Consider the following 25,870-nt stretch of genomic DNA (forward strand, 5'->3'; position numbering starts at 1 on the left):
TTACCTGTTTGAAGTGAATTTTTTTGGGTTTATATTTAAATAAAATAATTTGCAGAATCATCTTAATTATTTCCTTCTAAATTTATAAATTAGTATTTTCTAGAAACGATTAAAGTTAATTTAAAGTAAATGATTCAATTATGAATTTCCTATAACTAAATAGCCGAGCGTTTCTAGGCGTTCACTCTTTTTTGCTTCATTTTATAGAGAAACGTAGGTTCAATTCTTGCCAGTAACAAAGTTCTTTTTATCTTTTTTTCTCTATATTCTTTAGTTAAATTTTTTAAATTCTTTTAATGGAACTATTAGATATAATTGAACACTTTTTATATAAAAACTCACAAATAAATTTAATTTGTTTATAAAAAGTTAAAGATTCTTAAAAAAAAAAAAAGATAAACAGGTAACTGCCAAAATAAATAAGAAATTATTAAACACTGAACTTCCCCTAAATTCAAATTAAATCTAATCTATTGCTTGTTATCTAGATATGTCTCCTTCGTCGCTCAATTAAACATAAAAAAATAATGATCATTAAAATTATTATTTGATCAGTAAAAAAACTGATCAGTTAAATATTATTTTCAATTCATTTTCATTAAAACTGAAACCTACAAACAAGTCAAATTTTAACTGACCAAAGTGAATATTTTACTTCAAAAAAAGAAATAGTTTGAAAAAAATTAATGAAACATTTTTTTACTGATCAAACTATTATTTTTCAACTTGCCCAAAAAAACGTTTAACTGACTTTTTTAAATCAAACAAAAATATTGATCGTTGCAAATTTTATCTCTCTCCCTAAACTTCCCTCACAGTTGAATTTCCTTTGGATGCTGTAGCGTGCATTTTTGACTGCCTGACTGAGGCATGCATTATTCCGGATCGTAACCACGGACCGGATATGGGGCGACTGACTTTCGACAGTATCAATGCAGCCGCTGAGGATGGGAGCATTCTGTCGCCGCAATATCAACACATTTATGTGCCGAATGCCACTGATAAATATGAAACTTATCTCACGCTGGCATTCGAGTCGGCTGTTTTGGCGCTGGGGAAGCAACGAATAATGCCGCAAGGTCTCTATTCGCAGCATGTAATTTGCAAGCAACAGGATCAACTGATTGCACGACTGCAGCATATTGATTTGGATCGTTTGCTTGTGGAGATACTCAAAAATTGTGCCATACAGATGATGGATGGTGGCCCAACGAGTGGATTTGGTGAGTTTTAAATGCTTTTAATCAGCTTTAATGATTTATTATAAATTACTCCTGTGTTGACCTTAATTGAATTCCACAATTCTCTTTACTATCACTGTGGTGCAATTTTATTTAAGTTTGATGCAACACTACCCCAACTTGCACTTTATAATAATGTAACTCGTGCCGTACCTGCGCGCAAAATTACTTTTCACGAGAATTTAATTTAAAATTAAATTACAATGCAATGATGAGGTAAAAAAGTTTGTAAATGAGATTAAGCATTAAATATGCTGGAAGCAATTTTATGTAAAGCGTGCACTTAACCGTAAATAATATTGATTATTTAGATTTTATCCACCAAGTGTAATGACTTTTCACTTTTTTTTTATTCCCTCTGCATTTACATCAATTTTAATTTACGTAACATTGGTGGGTCGGCATAAAAGTTCACATGTAGGGAGGAATTTTTCGTACACTTTTCTGGACTTTTTAAAAATTAATAAAAGAGCAATGGGAGAAATGTTAGAGAGAACATACATACTTTGCGCATACTTCTATGCTTGAAACATTAACTAATTTATCGTTATTGCTACCTTCTGGCTACTTCTTTTTGCTGCTGCTCTTTTTCACTCAAACATGCTCTATAAATTGCAATCAAACTCCTATAAATTTTATTTGTGTGTGTACCCGAGACTCCCCGTTCGAAGAAAGCGCCCCCCGAAAGGCCATTGAATGTGCATAAATTTTATATTACATGGTGTAAGTCTCCGGGTAAAGATAAAACACACGCAGAATTTTTTTATCCATGAAAGGGGGCTTCTCTTTGGTTCAGGAACAAGGGGTTTTTATCAGAATGAAAATATTCTGATGATTCGCCAAGAAAATCAAAATATTCAACAGAGGAATATTTTTTTTAGTCTTTAATTGGTAGACACTGAGGAGCAAAAGTGTAAAAAGTACTAAATTCTAGCCAAAGAAGTGAAATTCAATTTAGTTCTTCTTAGGCTTAAATTTAGTACTTTTTCTCATTGTATTTAGTATACTTTTTCATCTAGAATGTAATATGTTTTTGACTGAAATTAATTTGTTTTCTGATATAATTTAGTACTTTTAACTGTTGAATTTAGTACTTTTTCGGTTTAAATTTATTACTTTGGCTGGGATTTAGTACTTTTTAAAATTCAATCTTAAGAAGTAAGTTCAATAATTAAAAAGTACTAAATCCAAGTTGAAGAGTTTTAGCCAGAAATATAAATTCTAACTGAAAAAGTTCTGAATTCAATTGGAATAAGTACTAAAGTAAGGGCGAATAAGTACTAAATTAAATCCTGAAAAGTTCTTAAAAAGCAGTAAATTTAACCTGCGAAAGTAGTAAATTCAAGCCCAAAAAGTACTAAATTTTAGCTAAAAATGAGAATATTCTGATCTTTGGAAATATTGTGATTATTCGCTAAAACAATCAAAATGTTCGGAAGATAAACACCCCTTGTTCAGGAAGAAGGAGAAGAAAAGTAGATTTTTATCAACACCTTTTCCGGAGAATAATTCATAAATTATATTTGTTTTTTTCCGTCTTCATTCGGCAGGTGTAACAATTCATCCGGAATCTGTGCCAATGCACACACTGGCGAGATTCTTATTCACATCTCTCCTCAATTACTATCCGGATTTGGCATTCCAAGTGGGTTTGAGAGCCATGCGACTGCCAGTGCTGGAGGATGCTGAGGATAGGAGTGGTGGTGGTGGAAATGAAGGAAATGCCGATGCAGAAAATCGTCGCGATGGCTTTGTATTGTCACGGTATCCGCGATGGTGGACACTGGGGCATCTGGAGACGCAACAATGTTCCCTGAGCTCGGCAATGTTGAGTGCAGCAAAGGCGGAACCAGCACGATTAGCGGGTGTTCTTGAGAGTGCCCGAAGGAATATTCATAGTTCATCGCATCTGTTTAAGGTGAAATATGATCAATTATGTGGGGAATCATATTTTTTTGCTGACTTTTGTTGTTGGTTTTATTTTGCAGCTGGCACAAGACGCTTTTCGCTATGCAACAACAGATGCAAGTTCAAGGAGTCAAATACTGCTGGGTGTTGCATTTGAGCTAGGTTTGCAAGTAATGCGAATGACCCTGACATGCCTCAATTGGCGACGTCGTGAAATGGTCAGGTGGCTCGTAACTTGTGCCACACACTTGGGGTTGGATGCTTTAATTTCAATTATGCAGAATTGGTATCAGCTGTTTACACCAACAGAAGCCACAGGACCTGTTGCCACAACTATCATGTCCCATTCGACCATAATGCGACTCAATCTAAATCTACGGGTAATTATTATTCTTCATACTAGAGTAATTCAACATTCAGAGAGCCTTTGGGGCAAATATCATTGACATTCTCTCCCTTCTCTTGCTTGTGCTGTAATCGTCTCTTGTTTTCTCATCTTGCAGCAACAAGAGGAATTGTCCAGCTGTGCGAGGACACTAGCCCTCCAATGTGCAACGAAAGATCCACCAAATTGTGCCCTCAATGCACTCACATTGACTGAAAATGACCCCATGGCGTTTGAGGCTGCTTATCAAATTGTGATTGATGCTGCATCACACATTATGACCTCAAGTCAACTATTCACAATTGCTAGGTAAGCTCTCCTTTCTCTTTTTTTTTACATCTCTTTCTGTTCTCAACACACATAAATATTTCCCCGTAGATACATGGAGCATCGTGGCTATCCAATGCGTTCCTACAAACTCGGTATTCTTGCCATGAAGAATGTTCATTTGGCCTACAATCAGGACACCCATCCAGCCATCAATGATATCCACTGGGCGTGTGCGCTATCGCATTCCCTGGGAAAGGCCGAGCTAGCAAATATGATTCCGTTGGTGATTAAGAATGTTCAATGTGCCACCGTCCTGTCGGACATCCTAAGACGCTGCAGTGTCCCCACACCGGGGATAACCCACTTCAATTCACACCATCGTGGTAAGTTTGTTGCTTCAATGCTAAATTCATTTTCATAGCGGGGGAATATTTTTCAAGTAGCTGCCGCGATATATTTTCAATCATTAGAGCGCAATAATTCAATGACAAGAGACCCGTGCTCTTAGTATGTGTACCAATATGAAAATTGTCGAATATGCATAATTGAGGAAAATTACTTATTCAAATATATGTATATAGCAACCTCTATTGAATATCTTATGTGTATAAATCGCTGGGGAAATTGTTCAACAGTCTGTTCAACAATTGTTGGTCTTTCTAATTTTTCAAAGAATGTAATTTTATTCCTAATGATTTTTTGTTTGATGCTTATCTTATTCTTTCAATTATTTTTATTTTTTTTAAAATTGTTTAGAACATGAGAAATTTAAAAGACATTTCCAAAAAAAATACAAAGATTAGGTATATAAAAAAATTCAAAAAGATACTCTATGAGATTTTATATAAAAGAAAATTAAATTTTGTGGAGTGTGGGGACCATAATTCGTGCTCATACCAAGTTTGAGCCCAATCGGACAACATTGCATTTTAGGTGGTAATCACAGCTAAAACAGGAAAGCAGATGGAAACTTCAATTAAGAATTTTCACTGATCAAGATAGAAATAATTATTTTTTTTAGAAAAAAAATGTAAAGATTTTTCCTTTACATTTTTTTTAATATCTAGAAAAATTCTTTTCTAAAATTAATTAAAAATTGTTTTTTGTATATTCAATTAGAACCTTTTAAATCGATTTAGAATTGGTTTTATATCTTGTAGTTCTAGGTCAGAATCTAGTTTTTTAGGAGTCAACCGTTAGGTTCAAGAATTCTTCATTTTCATCTTGGGAATCTTTTAAAAAATTTAATTTCGTTCCATTTCATAATTTTATTTTCGAAAATTCTTTCAATCAATAAAACAAATTTTTCAAAAGTTATTATTTTCGGTATTTTCGCACCCTTAAACTTTTAAAATTATGTAAAATATGCTAAGTATAATAATAAATAAATGATCATTATTTTAAAAAAAAATGTTGATCAACCTCTTCTTGAACAGACTGTTATATTTCCAGTATTTTTTAATTCTGTTAATACAACTCCAATGCGGTATATTAATCAAGAGTAATTTGATCCTAAATAAAAAAAACCTTGTCTTGTTTTATGATTGATCTTTATGTTTTTTTTTATTAATAAATAATTTTTATGGCTCAACAGGAAATAACATGAGACCCGTACAGAAGCTGAGCTACGATCGTGCACCACTGAGGCAACTGCTGGAAGCTGCTGTTGCTGCGTACGTAAACACTACGCATTCAAGGTATGTATGTGGTGTACAGGGTTGTTGTGGGTGGGTGGGAGAAGTAGGTGGGGGAGGAGGCATTGATTTGGGTGAAGCCTAATGGGGGAAGGAGGGTGGAATGTGAAGGGTGTCGATATCGGATGAATATGCCATTATCAATTATCACCATTAATTAACTTAACCCCCCAACCTTCTCTTACAGATTGTCACACATTTCACCGAGACACTATGGGGATTTTATTGATTTTCTGAGCAAGGCAAGAGATACCTTCATCCTGGCACGCGATGGTCCAGCGCATTTCTCGCGGCTAATTGAAAATATCACGGTGGCGTACAAAGGTAAGAAGAAATTGGTACGACAGGTGCGTCAGAGATTTCAGTTTGTATGAAAACGATTAATGGTTTCTCGGTGAAATTAATCATCAAAGCATCAAAAGAAGATTTTTTGTTTTAAATAAAAAGAGACAGAAGAAAAGCATAAAAAATTTCCAAAATTCTTCACACAAAACATTAATGAAAAAATAAATAATCAACATTTTTTGGAATGAAAATCAATAAAATATTATGATAGTTGAGAGAGAGAGAAAAAAATTGTAAAAAAAGGGATAAAACCAAATAATTTTTAAGTCCTAATAATTATGAAAAAAAATAAACGACGATTTATTTCACAGAGAACAATTACAAAAAAGAAAAATGAGGAAATATTGAGATTTTTTTAACAGGTGGTTCACTTTTTAGTTTGTTTTATTGCCAAGGAATTTTGTTAATTTTCTTCTTTATATTTCCTCATCCATTATTGCCACAAATTTACTTGTCTTTCTTCAATTTATTACTGTGATCATTTTATTTAATTATACAATATTTATATTATATATATATTTTATTTGAATTTATGCGACAATGAAAAAATATGTTCAATTAAAATAGAAAGCTGAATTATATATTATTCTTTTGTGCGCAAAGAAAATGATTTAGAGAAAAAGAGTTGATTAGAAATTAAGGATGTGAAGAGGAAGAAGGACGGACAATAGGTGAATTGTAATTTTTAGTTGTCTAATTTAGGGAAGATTTTAGATTTTTTTTTAAATAATTCTTTTTTGTTTGAAAATTAAGAAAATAAATGAAAAAAGAATTCATGCCAATTTAAGTAATTTCTTTCGAGGAAATTAACATTGTTGGGAGTCTTGAAAATTTTTGAAAAAATTGCTTTTCAACCGTAAAAAACAAAGTAAAATTTTTTTTTTAAAGGTTTTCAAGAGAACCAACCTTTCGTGATGATTAGGAAGAGAAAAGAAGGGAAAAGTAAAAGAAAAAAAGAATCAGTCACAAATGTAAAATTATTTTTTACAATATTTTCTTCGCTTTATCATATTTTTGTTAAGAGCAATTCTCTATAAAAATATCAGACTGTGTCGAGCATTTAAGTGTAGGTAGAGGGAGAAGAAATTACATAGCAAAAAAAGGAAGAAAAAAGATTGAAATTAAACACACAAAAAAATTACTAAGCCCATCTTCTAATCAATATTAGAATGTTTAAAGTAAGAAAATGATCTCAATATTTTACAATAAAAGATGCAAGTTGGACAAATTAAGGAAAATTCTTTTTAGGCAAATTACAAGACTTTTTCTCTCGTTAGTTAGAACTTTCATTTCATTTTTTTTTTTAATTCTACAATCTCTCTTTGTTTCTTCTTTATGTTTTTTTGTCATCTGTTACATTTTTTGTAGGTATTTATTTTCCATTATTTCTTTTTCGTTTCATTTTATTTTCTCTTTTGAGAATTTATTGTCAATTAAATTCATTTTTCTTTTATAAAAAAACTGTTTCTTTAAGATTTTTTTCATTCAATAAAATAAAAATTCCTTCTATGATTTTCATGTAAAGTTTATATAAACTGCCAAATATATAATAAACAATTTAAATAAAGCAAAATGAAAGAATAAACACACAGAAAGAAAAAAAAAACATCTCTGAATTGAAAAAGGATGATGAGAAAAATAAAAGAAAAAACATAATAATAAAATATCAAATTAAAAAGCAAGATGATTACTAGAAATGTAAGAAGGAACTTGTGCCAGTATTTCATACATATTAAATAAAATAATTAAATTATTGATAAATTGTACTGTCTCTTGCTGAATTACAATTACCTATTTATAAATTATATAATAAAAAGGTATCGAAAAGAAAATAGCTTAATGAACAATGTATTAAGCTTAAAATAACACTATGTAATCTCAGGATAAATGAATAATTCCAAATAATAAACAAATTAGAAGAGAACAATGACCGACTTTTAATTCGATTTATACTCCTTTTGTTTTATTGGTGGATTTGTTTCAATTGAATTAAATTAGATCTGATGAATGGATATTTAGGGCTCGAAGTGTCTAGAAAATGAATGATTCTTTTTAGTTAGATTCTTAATTCAATCTCCAATTCTTTTATTATTAAACTTCTTGTAAAATTATACAAAAAAAATTTCTCTTGAACTGGACACGACCGCTTAATTCATATTGAAATCGTACTTGTTTCTTTGAGATGTTTTATGCTTCATTTATTTTTTTGGTCCTGAAAGGGACCATTTTGAGAATGGGGTTGGCACCCCTACCCATCTACCACCTCACTGGCTCATGGAGACATGCTTTTCTTCTGGCTCGTCCGATTCATCGTCATCCATGACTGGTTTAGGCAGGGGCCTGACAAAACCTCTATTTCCATAGGAATTCACTGATCCCTGGTGATCACTCGACTTTCGAGAAATGTGTCACCCAGAAAAATGCCTCAATCTGAAAAATTCTACCATCACTGGATAGATAATTTAATATTCTATCGATTGAGAAAGTTTGGTAGGTGGCACATTCCTATTAATGCACTAATATTGACCTTAAAAATTTCAATGCACTTTTGAGAAAAAAAATCACGACATTTTCTTCTTTGGCGACAACCACGCCATCTATTGGTAAACATATGTAATTTCGCCTCGAACGTTTCTAACCTCAAATTTTGTTTACATTTCGATAAAAAAATTTATTTTTTCTTATTTTAAGCCTTTTGAAGTGTTTTAAAGTTAAATAAATATGTATTAAAGTTAAAATGTGAATTAAAGTGTTGTTTTGTGCCTAATATGTTAGGAGTGAACGCACTCGTTTGAACTTATGGAATTTTCCGGAAGATTTGTGGACTCTTTAAGTTTCCCCGGAATGGGGCGTCATTGGCGTCGTCGACATATAGAGTATAATTGCAACGTATTACTACAAGCTTCATCTGGGGATTAGAGAGAAGCAGTCGACTGAATTCACTATCATGAAGTTCCTGTCCGGAAGTGGCAAAACTTTTTTTGAAGACATCCCGGATCCTTTCTTCTTTACAAAGAACATCCCAGGAAGGATCACAATCAGTGTCAAATTGAAACTGAAATTAAATGTAAAGTTTTACAGATCCTTGGAAACGTCGCTACAGTTCCTGATAGTGTTTCGAGCTGATACAGCACATCAGATATGTCTGGATTACAATCTTTAGTCCCACCGCTGTGTAATTCAGTGAGAGTCTAGAGCGGACTAACTTCATTGACTGCTACAACGGTAGTGATACAACTACCCTCATCCTGTGATGAAAAGGGGGCTACTGTTCAGTCACGACACGATAAAGTGTTATAATTTTGAAGAAAATAGTGAAAGCACACTCCGGCTATCTCACTGGCATCCATAGCAATCTTAAGCCAAATTAAGATGCCACTCATATTAGTAAGAATCAGTTACAAGAACATCAATTCCGAGGAAGCTGAGAAAAATACGTCGATGAAGGTTTGTTATTTCATCCGAGGGAACATCATATGGCCTGCAGAAAACAAATCACGTTGAGTTGACTCCGATGCAGCAGAATTTCTTAAACCTCCTGGTTAACTGGACATAATGGAAGGTAATTGATTTGTGCGACAGCAAATACCGTATCACAGACCTAGAGGTACAACCGGCATAGCCAATAAGATGACCAAATTGACTCAAAGCTGGGTGGGAAACATACGTTTTGGTGCATGCTGGATGATTTTGCTTAAGCCTCGGAAAGTTTGGGGGACCGTAATCTTACATTACCGTAAACATAATGGAGAAAAATGAAAGTAACAAATTTTCATTAATAATATTTTACTAGCACTTTTTGTTCTATAAAATAAAACATCGTTTGGTTTAATTATTGTTTTAGATACCACCACATCTGGGATAAATCTACGTTGTCTAAAAATCTTTAAGAATCTTCGTCTTGTCATCTGATACAGCTGATAGGAAAGTGGAAGTTCCAGATAATATTACGTTGTGATGATTGATAAGCCTCCATTCCATAATATACTGTAGAACATCCTTCAAAGACGAACAGCATAAGTTTTTGTGTTTTAAATATGCTCATTTCTAAATTAAAAAAAAATAACATAATTTAAGATCAATAAGGCAAAAAAATCAAATATCTTGTCAATGTCTTCAGCAATTTTTTATTATGTTATTGATAACTTTAAAGTGTATATTTCTTTCTTTTAGTTGTTTTGAATCTTTCTAATACATTTTAAAAATTCCAAAAAAAAATCGTATAAAATACAATGCTTCTAAAAAATTAGCAAGTTGCAACATAAACAATATAATTTATCTTACAATGGTGTATTTATCCCATATTATCAAAATTCTATTATTTATAAACTGATTTATTCCTTCTGTGTTTATTACAATAATTAGTTATGTCTTGAGATAGAAGAGGATCACGAGGTGTGAGCATGCGCTCAAATAACCATAAAAAAAACGCCTAAGAAAAAATAGATTCAAAAATAAAACAAATTAATTAAGACAACTTTAAATTTTTCCTCTAAATAGAATAAGGGGAATAAATTAATAATAGCCTTCTAAATAAAATTGTTTTCAAATGAGATAGAGATTCGAGATAGGTATACGAAAAGAATTTATTTTCTTTAGAAAAAAAAAGGATTAACTTAAAATATTTCTAAGACTGAAGTTTAAAAAGAAATTAGGGAGCAATTTTGGACAAAATAAAAGACAAAATATTTTGAAAATACAAAATATTTTGACATTAAATGTAATTTTGCACAATATATTTCTCTAAAACTTTTGTCAATCTCTCCACAAAAGAAATTTTTGCAATTTTAGGTACAATAAAAGGTGAAATATTTTGAAAAACTGAAAAATTTTGACGTTTAATGCAATTTTAGACAAAAGACAAAAGATTTTTTGTGTCAATCTTTTGACAATCTTGTGTGAACGTCTCCACAAAAGATTTTTACAGGAGAATTGTAATTTTGCACAAAATAATTTATACATTACACAAGAAATATTTTGTGTTTTACAAGCATCTCGTCGAGGTGCTTTTATAAAATCAAAATCTTTTGTCAAACTGGTGTTTACACGTTGCATTTTTTAGAAGTTTTCTATCATGTTTCTCGAAATAGCAATGGATAATAATGCAATTTCGGTTAATTGTGAAGCTTTGTGCAAAGGAAATTTGTGGAATGATATGAAATTCAGCCAATTTAGCTGTATCCATTTTCCCTTTTCGCGGTGTTGGGCAAAAATGTTATGGAGAATTTCTGTATCTTTCCAGCAAAAATTTGGGAGATCGCTGTCAAGTTCTAACCCTATATAATTACGATTTTGGGTCAGAGATCCCTTCCCTATGTTCCCGATGCGAGTTTTTATGTGCAAAAACGAAATATGTAGAGCTAATTATGGCAATAAATATGAGTCAATCAATTCATGTAAAACAATCATATTAGAGTGACTCATTAACATTTTCTTGGTGTTATGAAAATCGAACTGATGAGCTAAAAGCCAGATGGTTTTTGGTCTTCCCAACATCCTTGGGGTACTTAATAGACTACACGCATGCTTGACTTGAATTTCCCTAAAAATTGATTCAGTTCAGATTTTTCAATTGCCCCAAACGTAAACATAACCTAATAGGAATGTTATCTTCTTCTTATTTTTTTTTCCATCTGTAAACTCTCCACTCGAAAGAAAAACACGTCACAAAAGGCGACAAAATATAACAAAAGTCTCCCAAAAAATATTTTATTCAAAATTGCTCTTCATAAAATGTCTTTTGTAGACTTCACAAAAGACAAAATATATTTTATTTTGTCCAAAATTGCTCCCTTAATTTGAAGGAAGAAATAAAGTTTAATGAATTTTGATAGGGAAAGGGGTTACAAACACAAAAAAAGAATTGTTGTAAAGTGGGATTTGGTTTTAATATAAATAAGATTAAAATTTAAAATAAAATAAATAAATAAATTTGAAAACTTGTCTCTTTGAATAGTAATTAAAATAAGAAGAAAATATTTGATTTATCAATTAAGACAAAAATATTACTTAACGTAAAAAAGAATTATTAACAAAAACTTGGTTGGTTGTACTCCGAAATGTTTACAGTGGATCTTTTACTTAATCGATGAATAAATATTTAAAATGTGTATACGGAGCTGTTTTATAAGGTCTGCAAATAAGCTTTAACGTACTACAACCCCTTTTTTAAAACTAGGTAACAATAATAAAATGCTGGATTAAAAGAATTTATGGAAAATTTATTTTAAGATGAAACATTTCAAGAAAAAAATAATAAGAAAGTTTTTTCTACTCAATTATAAGAATCAAAAATTTAAAAAAAAAATGAAATTTTAAAACCACATATAAAAATTAAAGGAAAAGAATACTTGGTGTTGGCCACGAAATGGAACACCAACTATTAATTTAATGAAGAAAAAAATACAGAGAATCTGTTTAGAGAGATAAAATAGCTAATCAAATCATGTCTGTCTAAAATTTAAGTCTTCCTAACAATTTATGCGACCGTGTAATCATCAACGGCTTCAAGCAGGTGAAGAACAAGGTTATTCCTCCATCGTTGATTTAAAAAAAATCGTAGTAAATTAAATTCCTTCGTCAGGTTAATTATAACTTTTTCAATATCTAACACCTTTTCTCTACTTCTCTGTTCTTTTTAAAACTAAAAGACTTGAGCAAAATCTTAAAGACACCTCCAGAATTGGTCATCTAACAAATAATTAATCCTATTGATCTTGACCTCATTTACTTATAACAATAAAAAACTAATTCTTACATGTTTTTATAAAATGCGTACACTTTCTCTTACCTGTTCATCTTTTTTTTTTGCAACATCAATATGCAACGTCCCATCAATCCTTAAGGTTTAAGATACCACCCAATTAATGCTTTCCTGGATAATGTATTGATGTACCTAAAATTAAATAAAATTAATATTAGGTAAACATTGTATATTATCATAAGCTTAAAGGTTTTTAGAATAATTTAAAACTATGTAAAGCGTCTTAAAGCACTTATAAGAATTAATGTGAACCTAAATAAATTGGATGTTTAATAAATTTGCTTGTTAAGAATAGGATCATTTTCCCTCTAAAAATAATTTTTAAATTAAAAATCATTTTTTTAAAGAATTTTTGGTTATTTGGCGGAAAAAGAAAGGAACCCTTTAAAAACAATTGATTAATTAATTTGCTGAGAAAAAAGAGGATCTTTTTCTCCTTAAAGAATTCTTGAATTAAAATCATTTTTAATCTTCTTAAGAGTTTTTGGGTATCTTGAAGGAAAAATAATGAAACCCTTTTAAAACAATTAATTATTTAATTTGTTGAAAAAGAAAGAGGATCTTTTTCCCTCTAAAAAGATTTCTTAAATTTTTTTTTTCTTTTTTCACCCTTACCCAGGTTTTCAGGTTCTCCGAAACGTAGTGCTAAATAAAAAAGTGAAATTTCTGAAGACCAATCCTGTATTTTACTCTACCAACAAAATAGAGACCGAATAAATAAGACCGAATTTTAATGTTTATCATTTTAAGTTTTTCGTAAACATTGAACTCATTTAATTTATCGTCAATCTTCCCCACATATAAAATAAAAATAGAAAACATATTTTAATTTTGTACCTTACCTTCTTTCTCCATTAAATCGGGATAAGCTCAAACATGTTGAGGATAGCATTTCTAATTTCCTGTAGTGCTAATTCGTCGTTGTAATTTTTGTCTAACTAATTAGACATTATTTGTATCCTCTGACGCCCCTTTCTCGTGATTTTTTTCTCTACATATCGACGTCCGGAAGAGATTCATGTCTGAAAAAATGGATATTTAAATAACTTCTGTTGACCTCTAGAACTTAATTCAGCAGAGATCCTTATTTATGGTCGTTTCCTTTCTCTTGTACATGATTTGTTTGTACCCGCAGAATTTATATGTTGCAATATCTCTGCCTGCAGACATTGAGAACTTTTTATTTTTTTTGTAGTTATTGACGATTAGATTCACTTGATCCTTCTGCAAATATAAAAATTATAAGAAATGAATTTTATCTTTTGATGATTAACAAACTAAAAAAAAACCGGCTTACCATGCAATACTCTGTTTCCTTTTCTGAGTAAAATCAGGCTGATGTCGCAAATTAAATCTATTATTAATCATTTGTCACTAAATAACACTTTATCACTAGTTTTATTACATTTATAACCGAAATAACTAACTAAAATCAAGAAATATCCCATTATATGGGATCTTGAGAAAAAATAGTAAATATAAACAAAGTTTGAGGTTATGTAACAAATTATGAGTGTTCACCAAGAGATGGCGTTGTTGAATGATAGCAGAATTTTTCTGCAAATCGTCCGCCATTAATTTGCTGAGTTCGGCTAAAAAGGGACTTTGTCAGGCCCCTGGGTTTAGGTGATGCGCGGTTTTCAGGTGGCAAATTGACACTTCACTTTTTTTTACTTCTTCAGCAGTCACCGGATAAAGACGGGGCTATACGTTTTAGAAATCTGATAGCGCTTCCTAATATCTTCGTTGATCGTCTTCTCCAAGCAAAGCAACAGATCGAGGGCTACATTGTAAAAACGGTTAAGTCTGTTCGGATCCAATACAAAGTTAGCCGACTCAACCGTTTTTACAATACAGCCCTCGAGATATTGACTGATGATGAATCGGTGGGATAGAGAAAACTGCAGCAGGATTCGCGCCACCTTTCGCATGGGTTGCTGAAGATGATTATTGCGCGGGAAAGCAGAGTTGCAAGTTGGATTGTGTGTGTTGTGCTTCAAATGCAAGTGGGTGACTCTCAAGCCATTTCCTGGTTAAGTCACCATCAGCTTTATGCTTGCTGTGCACCCCTTCGTTCGCTGATTCGGCCCCCCGTGCACGCTAAGAAAATGGAGGTAAAGAAACTTTACCTCTCCCTCTCCTGATACGTAGCGAGGGGCCTTTTCTCCCGATTTCGAGTCCCTCACATAAAATGTGCCTCACGTACTGAGCTGCAACTCCTGGGGTGCGTCCCACATCTCCTCATAGCTACCGAAAAGCTATCCTTTCTTCATTTTTTCACGAGATTTTCGCAGCTCTGTTTTTTGACTTTTGGGAGCTTTTGCGACAAAAAAAGGAATTTGGGATCGCGTATTCTGATGGGCATGAATAAACTTATTTATTATAATTATAATTTCCCAGAAAAATTGGGTTTATTCGGTTTTTTACTGAAACTTTTTGTTCTTGAATAAAAAATAAACGTTAAAAGTTTTCCCTCACAACAAGTGGAGCGCCATGGTGGCTAATGAGAGAACTCACGAATGACAGTTTGTGTCAGAATTTCAGCGAGAGTTGTTGCAGCAAGCAAAAAAAAATAGAAAATAGAAATTTTTCATTATTATCTCGTGTTTTTTGAGATATTTTCCACCTTTTACAATGTGGCGCAAATCCCGCAAGTGCTTTCTTATGTAACACCGCAGCAATTTAGCTAAATGTAGTGTGTAGTAAATCGTTTTGCAATCCAAAACAGCGATATCCTTTTTGTTCAGGGGTGCGGTTCGGAATTTTTTTCATATATACAAAAATATGCCCTTCCGGTCTTTTTCTGGAGAAATTGTTCTTCCGGCATAAGAAGCAACTGTTGAGTGTTTTAAAAGGAAAAATACACAGCAGAGTGTTCAAAAAATTGTTGAAGAAAAAAAAACGAGTGAAGAAGAGAAATTGGTGTCAGTGTGGGGCGCTGAAAAGATGAATTTGGACGTAAACAAATTGTGAGGAATCCCTTTTCTCCAGAATCATGTCTCGCCTTGCAGATTACTTCGTTATCGTGGGCTATGATCATGAGAAAGAACGTAAGTCTATGCCCCAAAAGCGGCGTACATTGTTGGAAGTTTCTGTAGCTGATGAGAGACAAAGAAAAGGGGGCCCCGACATAACCTCAAATATCTTTACAGGAAGTGGCACACGAAGTGGAAAGATTCTCCAGAGATTCCCGGAAAATGACTGGCACGACACACCATTTATTGAGGGAATTGAGTGGGTGAGTATCTCTTCTGTAAATAGGGGTAGTTTTCTGTGCAAGGGAGGATTTTATCTAAGGGATTGATTTTTATTTGTTTCCGGACAGTTTTGTCAACCACTGGGATGGGCACTTTCCACAGAACGCCAGGAGCCACGATTCTTCGTGTCCGTTCTCACGGACATTGATGCAAATCGCCACTACTGTGCTTGCCTCTGCTTCAACGAGACCGTCTCGATAACCCCCAATAAGCCAATTGACGAGGAGGAGGAGACACTAACACCCGGAAGGGCTCTCATTCCACCAGTCCCCACTGTTACACATCATAGTATTATGTATGCCCCGAAATGCCTAGTCCTGGTGTCACGTCTCGACTACACGGAGACTTTTAGGGTAAAGCTCCCTTTAAAATTCTCTTCTCCTTCTTTTCTTAACTCACTGTCTGATTCCCCTGCAGAATTGCCTGGGAACCATCTACACGGTCTACATTGAGAGCCTGGGCTTCCCATTGGAGACTCTTATTGGGAATATCCTCGGTTGCATTCAGGTTCCACCTCCAGGAGGGCCCCAAGTGCGCTTCTCAATCGGTGCTGGGGATAAGCAGGCGCTGCAGCCACCGCTGTACGGCACCCTCCCTGTCACGGGCACCTCTGTGGATTTTCTCTTCACACAGCTGGGCATCCGGAATGTCTTGTTGCTGTTTTGCGCCATGATGACGGAGCATAAGATTCTTTTTCACTCCAAGAGCTACTCACGACTCACAGACAGCTGTCGTGCACTCACAGCTCTCATGTATCCATTCCGGTAAGGAAATCCTCCTTCTCTTCTGCTTCACTGGATTCTCGAGGAATTCCCTTCAATTGCATCAATATTTTCATTTAATTTTTTATTAATTTACAGATACAGTCACGTTTACATTCCAATTCTGCCCGCATCGCTTATCGAAGTGTTATCAACGCCAACGCCATTCATAATGGGAGTTCATAGTTCATTGCAGAGTGAGATCACAGATTTGGTAAGTGATCTTTTCTCTTCCTCCTCCTCGTCTCCTTCAATGTCTTCCCAATCAAAGTGGAATTACTGCACAGACTCTCCTGGTTTAGATGTTCCGATATTTTTTTATTGAAATTCTCTTTAAAAAAAATGAAAGAATAAATTAATTATCCAAAACAATGACGTAGCTTTGGAGGGAGGATGTCCTAAAATTCTTAAGATTCTGACAATTTAAGGTTTCTTTTAAAGGCCAAAGAAGTTATTTTTTAATAAAAAAGGCACATGGAAACAATTTGAATCAAAGAATTAAAACTGATTTTAATAAAATGAAACTCTAGAATTAATTAAAGCTGTAGAAAAAATTTCAGACAATAGAAAATAAACTTTGAACGTAAAACGTCAAAAACGGGTGTCAAACGTTAGGAAGGAAGCAAGAAACGTCCAAGAACTCTTGTCAAAATTAAAAAGTAAATGACAGATGACGTTTTTTTATTATAACGTTCGATTTCAAAATGTCAAGTTAGAAAGAAACGTCAAACAATTTGAAAAAAAAAACGTTAAAAACTCAAAAAGGAATGTCATAAGTTAGATAAGAAATGTCAAAAGGTAACGTCAAATATGCTAAAATATCTACAAAAAAATAAAAATAAAACGTTAAAAGTCAAATTAAAGAGATGTCAAATGTTAAAAAAGAAGCATCAAACACTACAGAAAAAAATTTTGAACGTTAAAACGTATGAAAATTTAAAAAATTGAATAACAAAGCTAAAAGATATATTAAGATTTTCTTAGCTTGCTTGACTTTTTGTTTTAACATTTGACATCTCTTTTTAATTTAACTTTTAACATTTTATTTTTATTTATTTTTTATAGATATTTTAGTGTATTTGACGTTACCTTTTATAACGTTTAACATTTCTTTTCCAATTTATGACATTTTTTTCGAATTTTTAATGTTCTTTTCAAATTGTTTGACGTTTCTTTCTAATTTGACATTTTTTAATCGAACGTTAATAAAAGAACTTCAAATGTTAGAATTGTACAATTCCTTTAAATTAAAAAAAATAAATAAAGCGCACCCCTTTTATAAATTTCCAGCGACGCTTCTGATTTTTAAATTTTTTTTTCTTTTGCAATTTTCTTGCAAATTAATATCATGGAAAGATTTTTAAAACATCTTACCTGGGTCTGATTGTCTTCTTGGCTTGATGCTCACAATGCCCGGGGACTTGAGGCATTTGTGTGTAAGAAAATACAATTTTAATTGTTTTTGCTTTTTATTTTCTATTTTTAGCTGGATATTATTATTGCCGACATCGATGGTGGTTCCATTCACATACCCGAATCTCTCGTGCCGCCCGTGTCCAAGTTGCCAAATCAGCTGTGGGAGATTACGCAGCTGGCACTGACGCTTGTGCTGCAGCCTGAACTCCAAACGGCTGATTTGGCCTTCACCACGACGAATCCCATGACTGTCCTCAATGGGGATTTCAACTGTCGCGACGTCAAAGTCAATCGAATGATGCGCGACAAGGAGATCCGGGCGGTATTCATGCGGATGTTTGCCCAACTCCTGCAGGGCTATCGTTCCTGCCTCACAATCATCCGCATCCACCCGAAACCGGTGATAACGTTCCACAAAGCCGGGTTCCTGGGGGCGCGGGATCTCATTGAATGTGACTTCCTGTCGCGTGTGCTCGATAGTATGTTCTTCACGGGCTTTGTTACGGAACGTGGGCCCCCGTGGCGTCCATGTGATGCATGGGATGAACTTTATAGCTCAATGAGTGACTTGTCAAGGGCTGAGCAGCAAAATACTACGCACATGTTGACGAATATTCAGGAATTGGCACAAGTGCTGTACACGAATGAGAATCCCAACCCACAGACGTACACGCAGAAGGTGCTGAAGCCGCCCGAGGGGGCATTTGCACGAATTCATCAGCCCCCAATGCCGCTGATTAATTCCCAACAAGTCACGGCAATTATTCAGGAGGGAATGGCAAAGAATGATCTCCAGTCGAGATTCCACACACCACGACAATCGCCACGAATTGTCCCAATGGGGCCACATTTGCAGAGTATCTCCGATGGGCGTCCAGTGGTGAATAACACAGCGAGGAGGTTGGAAGTGCTCAAATCCTGTGTTACGTGTATATTTGAGAATAAAATTGCCGAAGCCCGGAAGAGTTTTCCGGCTGTTTTGAGGACACTCAAGCAGCGGGATGCGAGGTTGACGCTTTGCAGGGAATTGGCAAAGACAGTTCAGGGGAATAAGGCAATGTTGGAGCATCAGCAATTTGATTTGGTGGTAAAATTGATGAATAGAGCCCTTCAGGATGATTCAGTGATGGATGAACATGGTGTGGCGGCGGCGCTTTTGCCCCTTTCGACGGTTTTCTGCAGGAAATTGTGCACGGGGGTGATTCAGTTCTCCTACACATGCATCCAAGATCATCCCGTGTGGAAGAATCAACAATTCTGGGAGGCAGCCTTCTACCAGGATGTTCAGATGCAAATTAAGGCGCTCTACCTCACACGGAATGCCGCCAGTGAAAATTCCTACGGCACGTGGAAGACGGAGAATGGGAAGAAGAGCCCCAGTGGGAGTCCGGAGTATAGATTGTCACGGATTCAGGAACCATCAGCATTGGAGATTGCAGCGGAACAGATGCGAATGTGGCCGAGTTATGAGGGCACAAAGCAGGGAGAGTTGATTAAATCCGAGGAATCCACATTGTATAGTCAGGCAATTCACTATGCCAATCGGATGGTGTCCCTCCTGATACCGCCGGATGTGAATATCGGGGGGAAGGTGCAGAAGCTCGATGTGCACGGGGTGGAGGATGATACGAGTGTGTCGAATAGTGTTGTGGAATCCCATAGTCACAGTGAGCACAGCGATGAGGGCTTCGAGGAGAGTGATACGGGGGAATGTGGGAGTGCCGTGGCAAAGATGGTTTGTCGCTTTATTGATCGTGTCTGCACCGAGGGGGGTGTCACGACGGATCATCTGAGGAATTTGCACGCAATGGTTCCGGGAGTTGTGCATATGCACATTGAAATGCTCGAAGCTGTCTACAGGGAGTCCAAACGCATCCCCCCGGTGCAGAAGGCCAAAATTCATGCACCAAGCTTGCTTTCCGGCGAGGAGATCATGGCGGAACCAATGAGAGTGTACCTCCTTGCAGATGGAAGGGAGGACAATGTATCGGCCCTCTTGCCAGCTGAGGGGGCGCTCTTCCTCACAAATTACCGTGTCGTGTTCAAGGGATCCCCGTGCGATCAACTCGCGTGCGAGCAGAGTATCGTCCGGGCATTCCCGGTGTCATCGTTGACGAAGGAGAAGAGACTTTCAGTGCTGTACTTGCCACATTTAGATCAGAATCTCCCAGAAGGGCTCCAAATGCGTTCGTGTACGTTCCAATTGATAAAGATTGCCTTCGATGAGGAGGTCACGGTGGAGAGTATTGAGAGTTTCCGGAAACTCCTTCATCGTGTCCGGCATCCGGAACATGAATTTGGGCGCTTTGCTTTTGCCTCGCATGGGATACACATTCAAACGCCCCTGCATAAGGTTAAGGAGAAGAATGCCACACTTAAGGGATTCGCCAAGAAGACCCTCATGCGAACGGCCAAGAAGGCGGGCTTTAAACCCAAGGGGGGCACGAAGAGGAAGTACATCCTGTCGGGAATTGATTCAGAGGAGAATCATGGGCATGACAATAATGACGATGATGATGCATCGGATGACAATGCCGACACAATGCCACGTGTTACAGCGAAGGATGTGGAGCGTCTCAAGGAGAGGAGTTACGTCAAAGACTGGGAGAGGTTGTACCTCAATGATCCAATGTCGGGGTATCGCATAACAACGGTTAATTGCAACTACAGCCTCTGTCGTACATATCCGGCAATTCTTGTCTCCCCCCATCGCATCACAGATGATCAGCTGCGTTGCATTGCACGATGCTACAAGAATCAACGAATCCCTGTGCCCACGTGGAGGCATCGCAATGGGGCCATCCTGCTGCGGGGCTCAGTGCCGCACACAAAGGGTGTAATGGGAATGCTGAAAGCACATCAAGGATCAACGAATGCAGCCACAGATAGTACGGCATTCCAGGAGCAGGATCACTACTTTGTCACAGTGATTGATAATTTGCCGCACAGTGTCACCCCGATGCGGCATCATCAGTGGGAAATGTCAAATTCCAATCTCTCCATAAATTCCCTCCTCCTAGCAGCGGAGGATCATCACTTTGGGGGCACACGGACGGACAATTTGTCCACGCTAACGCCTGAAATTGCCCGGAAATCAACGTCAAATGTCTTCCAGACGGCAAAATCGAGTTTCGGGAACTTCAGTGGGCGTGCTGTGAAGAATGTGAATAAATGGGGAAGCCTCAAGAGTGGCCCGAGTCAGCTACGCACACCTGATGGGTTGCCTGAACGTGAATCTCATCATCAGTACGATTTCCAGCGTGTTCCGCTGTACATGTTGGGTGAGAAGAGTCAAAGTAAATCGGCGAGATTGTCTGAAATGTATGCGGAATTCATTCCCGTTGACTACCCAGATGTCCGGCACACGAGATTAGCTTTTAAGAAACTCATGCGAGCATGCTTGCCATCGTCCCCGAGTCAGGAGCCCGAATTGAGTTTTGCCAAATTACTCGAACAATCGGAGTGGCTTCATCAAATCCGGGGGCTACTGCAGCTCTCCGGGGCTGTGGTGGATCTCATTGATATGCAGGGATCATCCGTAACACTTGCCCTTGAGGATGGATGGGATGTAACGGCGCAGGTGTCATCCCTCGCCCAGCTTTGCCTTGATCCATACTATCGCACCGTTGAGGGTTTCCGGGTGCTAATTGAGAAGGAATGGCTGGCGTTTGGGCATCGTTTTGGCCATCGGAGCAACTTGAGGCCACACAGTAGCTCTGGATCACCCTTTGCGCCGACTTTCCTCCAATTTCTCGATGCAGTGCACCAAATTCAAACACAATTCCCACTTGCATTTGAATTCAATGACTTCTTCCTGCGCTTCCTGGCGTATCACAGTGTCTCCTGTCGCTTCCGCACCTTCCTGTTTGACTGTGAACTTGAACGCTTCGATCTTGGCATTGCCACGGTGGAGGATAAGCGAGGATCCCTGAATTCTCATCACAAACATGCCGTGGAGACGGGAACGGGATCAGATGATGACAGCATCTACCCGGGGGGATTGAGGAATTCCAGTTCGTCAACACAGAAATTGGGGCATTCGGTGTTTGATTATGTCGAGAGGCAGCATGCCAAGTCGCCGATCTTCTTCAATTTCACCTACACCCCAGATCCGGATCGACAGGTACTCAGACCACAGAGTTCCGTGGCCATGCTGGAGCTCTGGGGCTTCTATGTGGACGAAGAGATTGCCCATGGGCCACCGTATGATCCCGAACTCGTGGGCAGTGATGTGTTGGACGAGGAGAGTGATTCGGGTGAAGGGAAGAAGCCCAAGAGGAAGGTGATTAGTGTTGGGTACGATAGTCTGGATAAACTCGATCCGGATGCCTTCACGCGTCTCTTGGATGAGCTGAAGCAGGCAGAAGCCGAAAGGGGATTGCTACCGCAGAAATGGCGTCAAGTTTGGGACAAATTGGAGCTACCGCACTCGGATTCCCTCACGAGGCATGCATCCTTCAGTAGTGCCCTCGTGAGATCCCATGGACGTCTCCAGCACAAGAGGTTTGTCCTTCAAACTCTCTCTCTTTTAAAAGGAACTTCTCTTTGAAAATTTTTATCCTTTCAGATCAACTCTGGAGATTCTCATGCGAGGACGCCTTGCGGGGCATCATCAGGAGACCTTTTCGCATCCACATCGCTTTGAGAAGCACGCCTACACGACACCGTCGCACTGCAATCACTGCGATGGGCTCCTGTGGGGGCCAATGAGGACGGAATTGCGCTGCATGGACTGCGGGAATTCGTATCATGAGAAATGCGCTGAGACGGTGCCGAAGAATTGTACAAAGTACAAGGCAGTTGAGGGTGTTCAGCAGACACTGACACGCTCACAGGGTGACAATGGGAGTATCACATCGAGTGCAACAGCTGGGCAGACGTCACTGCAGCACTTTTACGATCAATTTAGTAGCAATGTGGCGGAGAATAGGACGCACGAAGGGTAAGAAGTTTCCGGAAAATTGAGCTGAGATTTTCTCTAATTTTATTTTCTCTTCATCCTTTCAGTCATTTGTACAAGAGGGGAGCCCTGCTGAAGAGCTGGAAGCAGAGATGGTTCGTCCTGGACTCAATAAAGCATCAACTACGCTACTACGATGCAATGGAGGATTCCAATTGCAAGGGATTCATTGATCTAGCAGAGGTACAATCAGTTCAACCAGCTCCATCAGCAGCTGTGGGCACAAAGAAAGTGGACGAGAAGGCATTCTTTGACGTGAGTTTATCTTCCTTCTTAATCTTGTTTTTCTTCTTATCCCTCCAATTGAATCTAATTCAATTCAAAAAATAGAAATCCATTTGAAAGCTAAAAGTCAATAAGATGACGAAATGAGGCTATTAAATGCTTACAAATGCAATAAATTGGGGGGGGGGGGGGGTAGGTGGGGGCGAGTGGGAGAGATAAAGAGCTCGATTGGAGTTTTATAACTTCAGAAGAACTAAAAGCGTTTACATCAGCAATTTTGATTGTTTAGCAAAATAGATTGGGGCACGCAATCGCATTAATTGCTTCCTCTAACGTTAAAAGAGATAAGGGGCGCGCACAAGGGAATGCCTTAAAGTTTTTTTTTTATCGGCTGAGATTGAAGAGAGAAATATGCAAGATGTTGTGGTCGAGGTGTCTTGGAAAATTCTTTTTTTTTTCGTTCTTTAAAAAAAAAACTTAAAGAGTTTTCATTGTTTTATTAATTCAGATTCGGATTATTTTTTTTTAAATCTAATAAGGCATTAATTAGCCTAATTTTAAAACTTATATGTCTCCTAAATAGGTTTAGTTATCTTTGACGAATTTTCCTGGGAAAAATACTTCCTAGGTTCTGGGTGAATCTCAACAACTAAGTCCGGTTTAACTTTCTTAAGCTTGATTCGATTTTTTAAAGTTAGGCCCAATTTAGTTTAAGCTTAGCTTTAATCTTATTAACCTATGTCGAATTTATGAATAATTTTTAAGACTTTAAAGCTTTTATCAGCTTTAGGTGTCAAAATTGGTAAAATCGATAAAAAGCACATTCAGACCCAATTTAAACTGACCTAATTTTAATATCTTGAAAGCCTAACTTAAAACTGGCTTAAAAAATAGACTGAGGGTGAAATTCGCTAATCAGACAGTCTTAAGATTTTTTTAAAGTTTACTTGAGTTTTTTTTTAATCTTGTTAAACATGCCTTAAGTTTTCTTACTCAAAAGTTAAGATTTCTCAAGTCAGGCCTAATCGGGCTAAAGGCATATGTTTCGAAGATTTTTCTTGATCGTCTTCGGGCATTGAAAATCATTAAAAACTACGAAAAATATGCCTTTAGCCTGATTCGGACTGACTCAAGAAATCTCAACTTTCGCTTAAGAGTCTTTTTAAATTTTAAAAAAATCTTGAGTTTTTCTTAAGTAATTTCTTAAGTAATTTAAGGAAACTTTAAGAAATCTCTAGAGATTAAAAAAAAATTTTAGAACTCTTGACTGTTTCTCAAAAAAACTTAAGACATGTTTAAGAATATTTTAAATTTTTTTAAGAAATCCTAAAACTGTCTGACTAATCAATTTCACCCTAAACGGGTTTTAGTTGTGGGTTTCAGTCTTTATAGTAAAGTAAAATTGTCGAGAATACTGAATGTAGAATAATGGACAAATCTTGAGTAATAAATTATCATTGTTCGTAGTTTTCTAACGTTCCAAACTCTCCTTAGAATTCTGTTCCATTCTTAATCTCTTCTAGAAAAATATTTTCCAACATTTCTTATTCATTTCTCTCTTTTTCTTATCTTTCAGTTAAAAACCAGTCGTAGGACGTACAATTTCTATGCATTAGATGCAAATATGGCTCAGGAATGGATTGAAAAAATCCAAGCTTGTCTGCAATAAAGGAAGGAAGAAAAGAAATCAATATGGATGGTGAGTGTACATAATAACGTGTTAAAAGTAGGATCATTTCAATTGTGGAGCAAAGGTAAGCACGCGTGAGGGGGAAGAAGATCCCAGAAAAAAAACGGGGTAAGAAAAATGATAAAATCAAACTTAAGGATATTAAATGGTACATATATAGTTAAATTACTATAAATAGTAAATAATTATATTCTCACTGTAACTGTTTCCCTTTATTGTGTGGAGGAAAAAAAAGAAAAAGATTTAAGAAGAAAAATCATTGTATTTCAAAGTTTTTGTTAAAAAAAGAAGAAAAAACTCAAATAGTTTTATTTCGCATTTATTTTTTACTATTCAATGTTATTTAGATGAAAAGAAACACTGAAAAAATGAGATTTTTTAGATAGAATGAAAAGCTTATCATTCGTTCCATATTTCTATATTATATAGATTTATTTAAATGTCCTATGTTTACTGTGAATTATTATTATAAAAAAAAGATAAATAAATAAATAAAGCATTTTGCATAAATGATATTAAAAAGATTTGTTTATCTTTTATCAATTTAATTTAACGTTTTTTTGTGTTTGAAAAAAGTCGTGAGTATTCGCGGGTATTCGCGGTGGCGCTGAAAACGTCAACCGACCGCGTGTTTATACACAGAGAAAAATAAAGTATGAAAGTGCGAGTGATGAGGGTAGTTTTCTGCGAATGAGGCAAAGTAAGTTAACCCTTTCACGTTCTTTGGGTCGTTCTCTCTTTTTTTTTTCGTAAAATTTACCAATTATTTGTGATAAATATCATAAAAATTGTCATTCACAAATAATTTACAATGTTTACGTAAAAGAATTGGTATCCAAAAATACTTAGCAGTAAACTCAGCGCGAGAAAAAATAACCAAGAATGTTTTGTAACATTTTAAAGAGACAAAAATTGCAAATGACGCAATATTTCACATTTTTTAGCACTCTTTGTT

The 25,870-nt window shown here is 36.0% G+C and overlaps 3 protein-coding genes and 1 long non-coding RNA gene across 5 annotated transcripts in view; 3 read left to right on the forward strand and 1 right to left on the reverse strand.

Moving 5' to 3' along the window:
• Positions 1 to 6,177, forward strand: part of LOC129786640 (uncharacterized) — a 43,309-nt gene extending 37,132 nt beyond the window's left edge. For both annotated transcript variants that reach the window (XM_055821765.1, XM_055821764.1), the window contains exons 8-14: positions 819 to 1,223; positions 2,792 to 3,159; positions 3,230 to 3,529; positions 3,653 to 3,843; positions 3,913 to 4,187; positions 5,399 to 5,501; positions 5,686 to 6,177. In XM_055821765.1, the coding sequence (XP_055677740.1) occupies positions 819 to 1,223; positions 2,792 to 3,159; positions 3,230 to 3,529; positions 3,653 to 3,843; positions 3,913 to 4,187; positions 5,399 to 5,501; positions 5,686 to 5,872 (1,829 nt within the window). In that variant the 3' untranslated portion in view covers positions 5,873 to 6,177. The remainder of the gene's footprint in view (positions 1 to 818; positions 1,224 to 2,791; positions 3,160 to 3,229; positions 3,530 to 3,652; positions 3,844 to 3,912; positions 4,188 to 5,398; positions 5,502 to 5,685) is intronic.
• LOC129786719 (glutamate-rich protein 2) overlaps positions 1 to 25,870 on the reverse strand; it is an 871,459-nt gene that overhangs the window by 822,972 nt on the left and 22,617 nt on the right. The window lies entirely within an intron of this gene.
• Positions 8,182 to 10,412, forward strand: LOC129786742 (uncharacterized). Its single transcript, XR_008750166.1, has 2 exons — positions 8,182 to 9,604; positions 9,688 to 10,412. It is a non-coding gene; the product is annotated as an uncharacterized LOC129786742 (long non-coding RNA).
• LOC129786642 (myotubularin-related protein 13) lies at positions 15,131 to 25,437 on the forward strand. Its single transcript, XM_055821768.1, has 9 exons — positions 15,131 to 15,656; positions 15,759 to 15,844; positions 15,932 to 16,216; positions 16,281 to 16,627; positions 16,724 to 16,838; positions 18,111 to 22,543; positions 22,608 to 22,982; positions 23,048 to 23,255; positions 24,802 to 25,437. The coding sequence occupies exons 1-9, from the start codon at positions 15,602 to 15,604 to the stop codon at positions 24,892 to 24,894; spliced, it is 5,997 nt and encodes a 1,998-aa protein (XP_055677743.1). The 5' UTR covers positions 15,131 to 15,601; the 3' UTR covers positions 24,895 to 25,437.

This window comes from Lutzomyia longipalpis, chromosome 1, assembly GCF_024334085.1.
Source record: "Lutzomyia longipalpis isolate SR_M1_2022 chromosome 1, ASM2433408v1".
In the NCBI taxonomy this organism is placed as follows: domain Eukaryota; kingdom Metazoa; phylum Arthropoda; class Insecta; order Diptera; family Psychodidae; genus Lutzomyia; species Lutzomyia longipalpis.

What these genes read in the sequence shown, in the direction of transcription:
- LOC129786642 (XM_055821768.1), top strand. Translation starts at nt 15,602, where the DNA reads ATGTCTCGCCTTGCAGATTACTTCGTTATCGTGGGCTATGATCATGAG. An exon ending in CTATGATCATGAGAAAGAAC is followed by an intron (nt 15,657 to 15,758) that starts GTAAGTCTATGC and finishes ATATCTTTACAG; the next exon opens with GAAGTGGCACACGAAGTGGA. An exon ending in GCTCTCATGTATCCATTCCG is followed by an intron (nt 16,628 to 16,723) that starts GTAAGGAAATCC and finishes ATTAATTTACAG; the next exon opens with ATACAGTCACGTTTACATTC.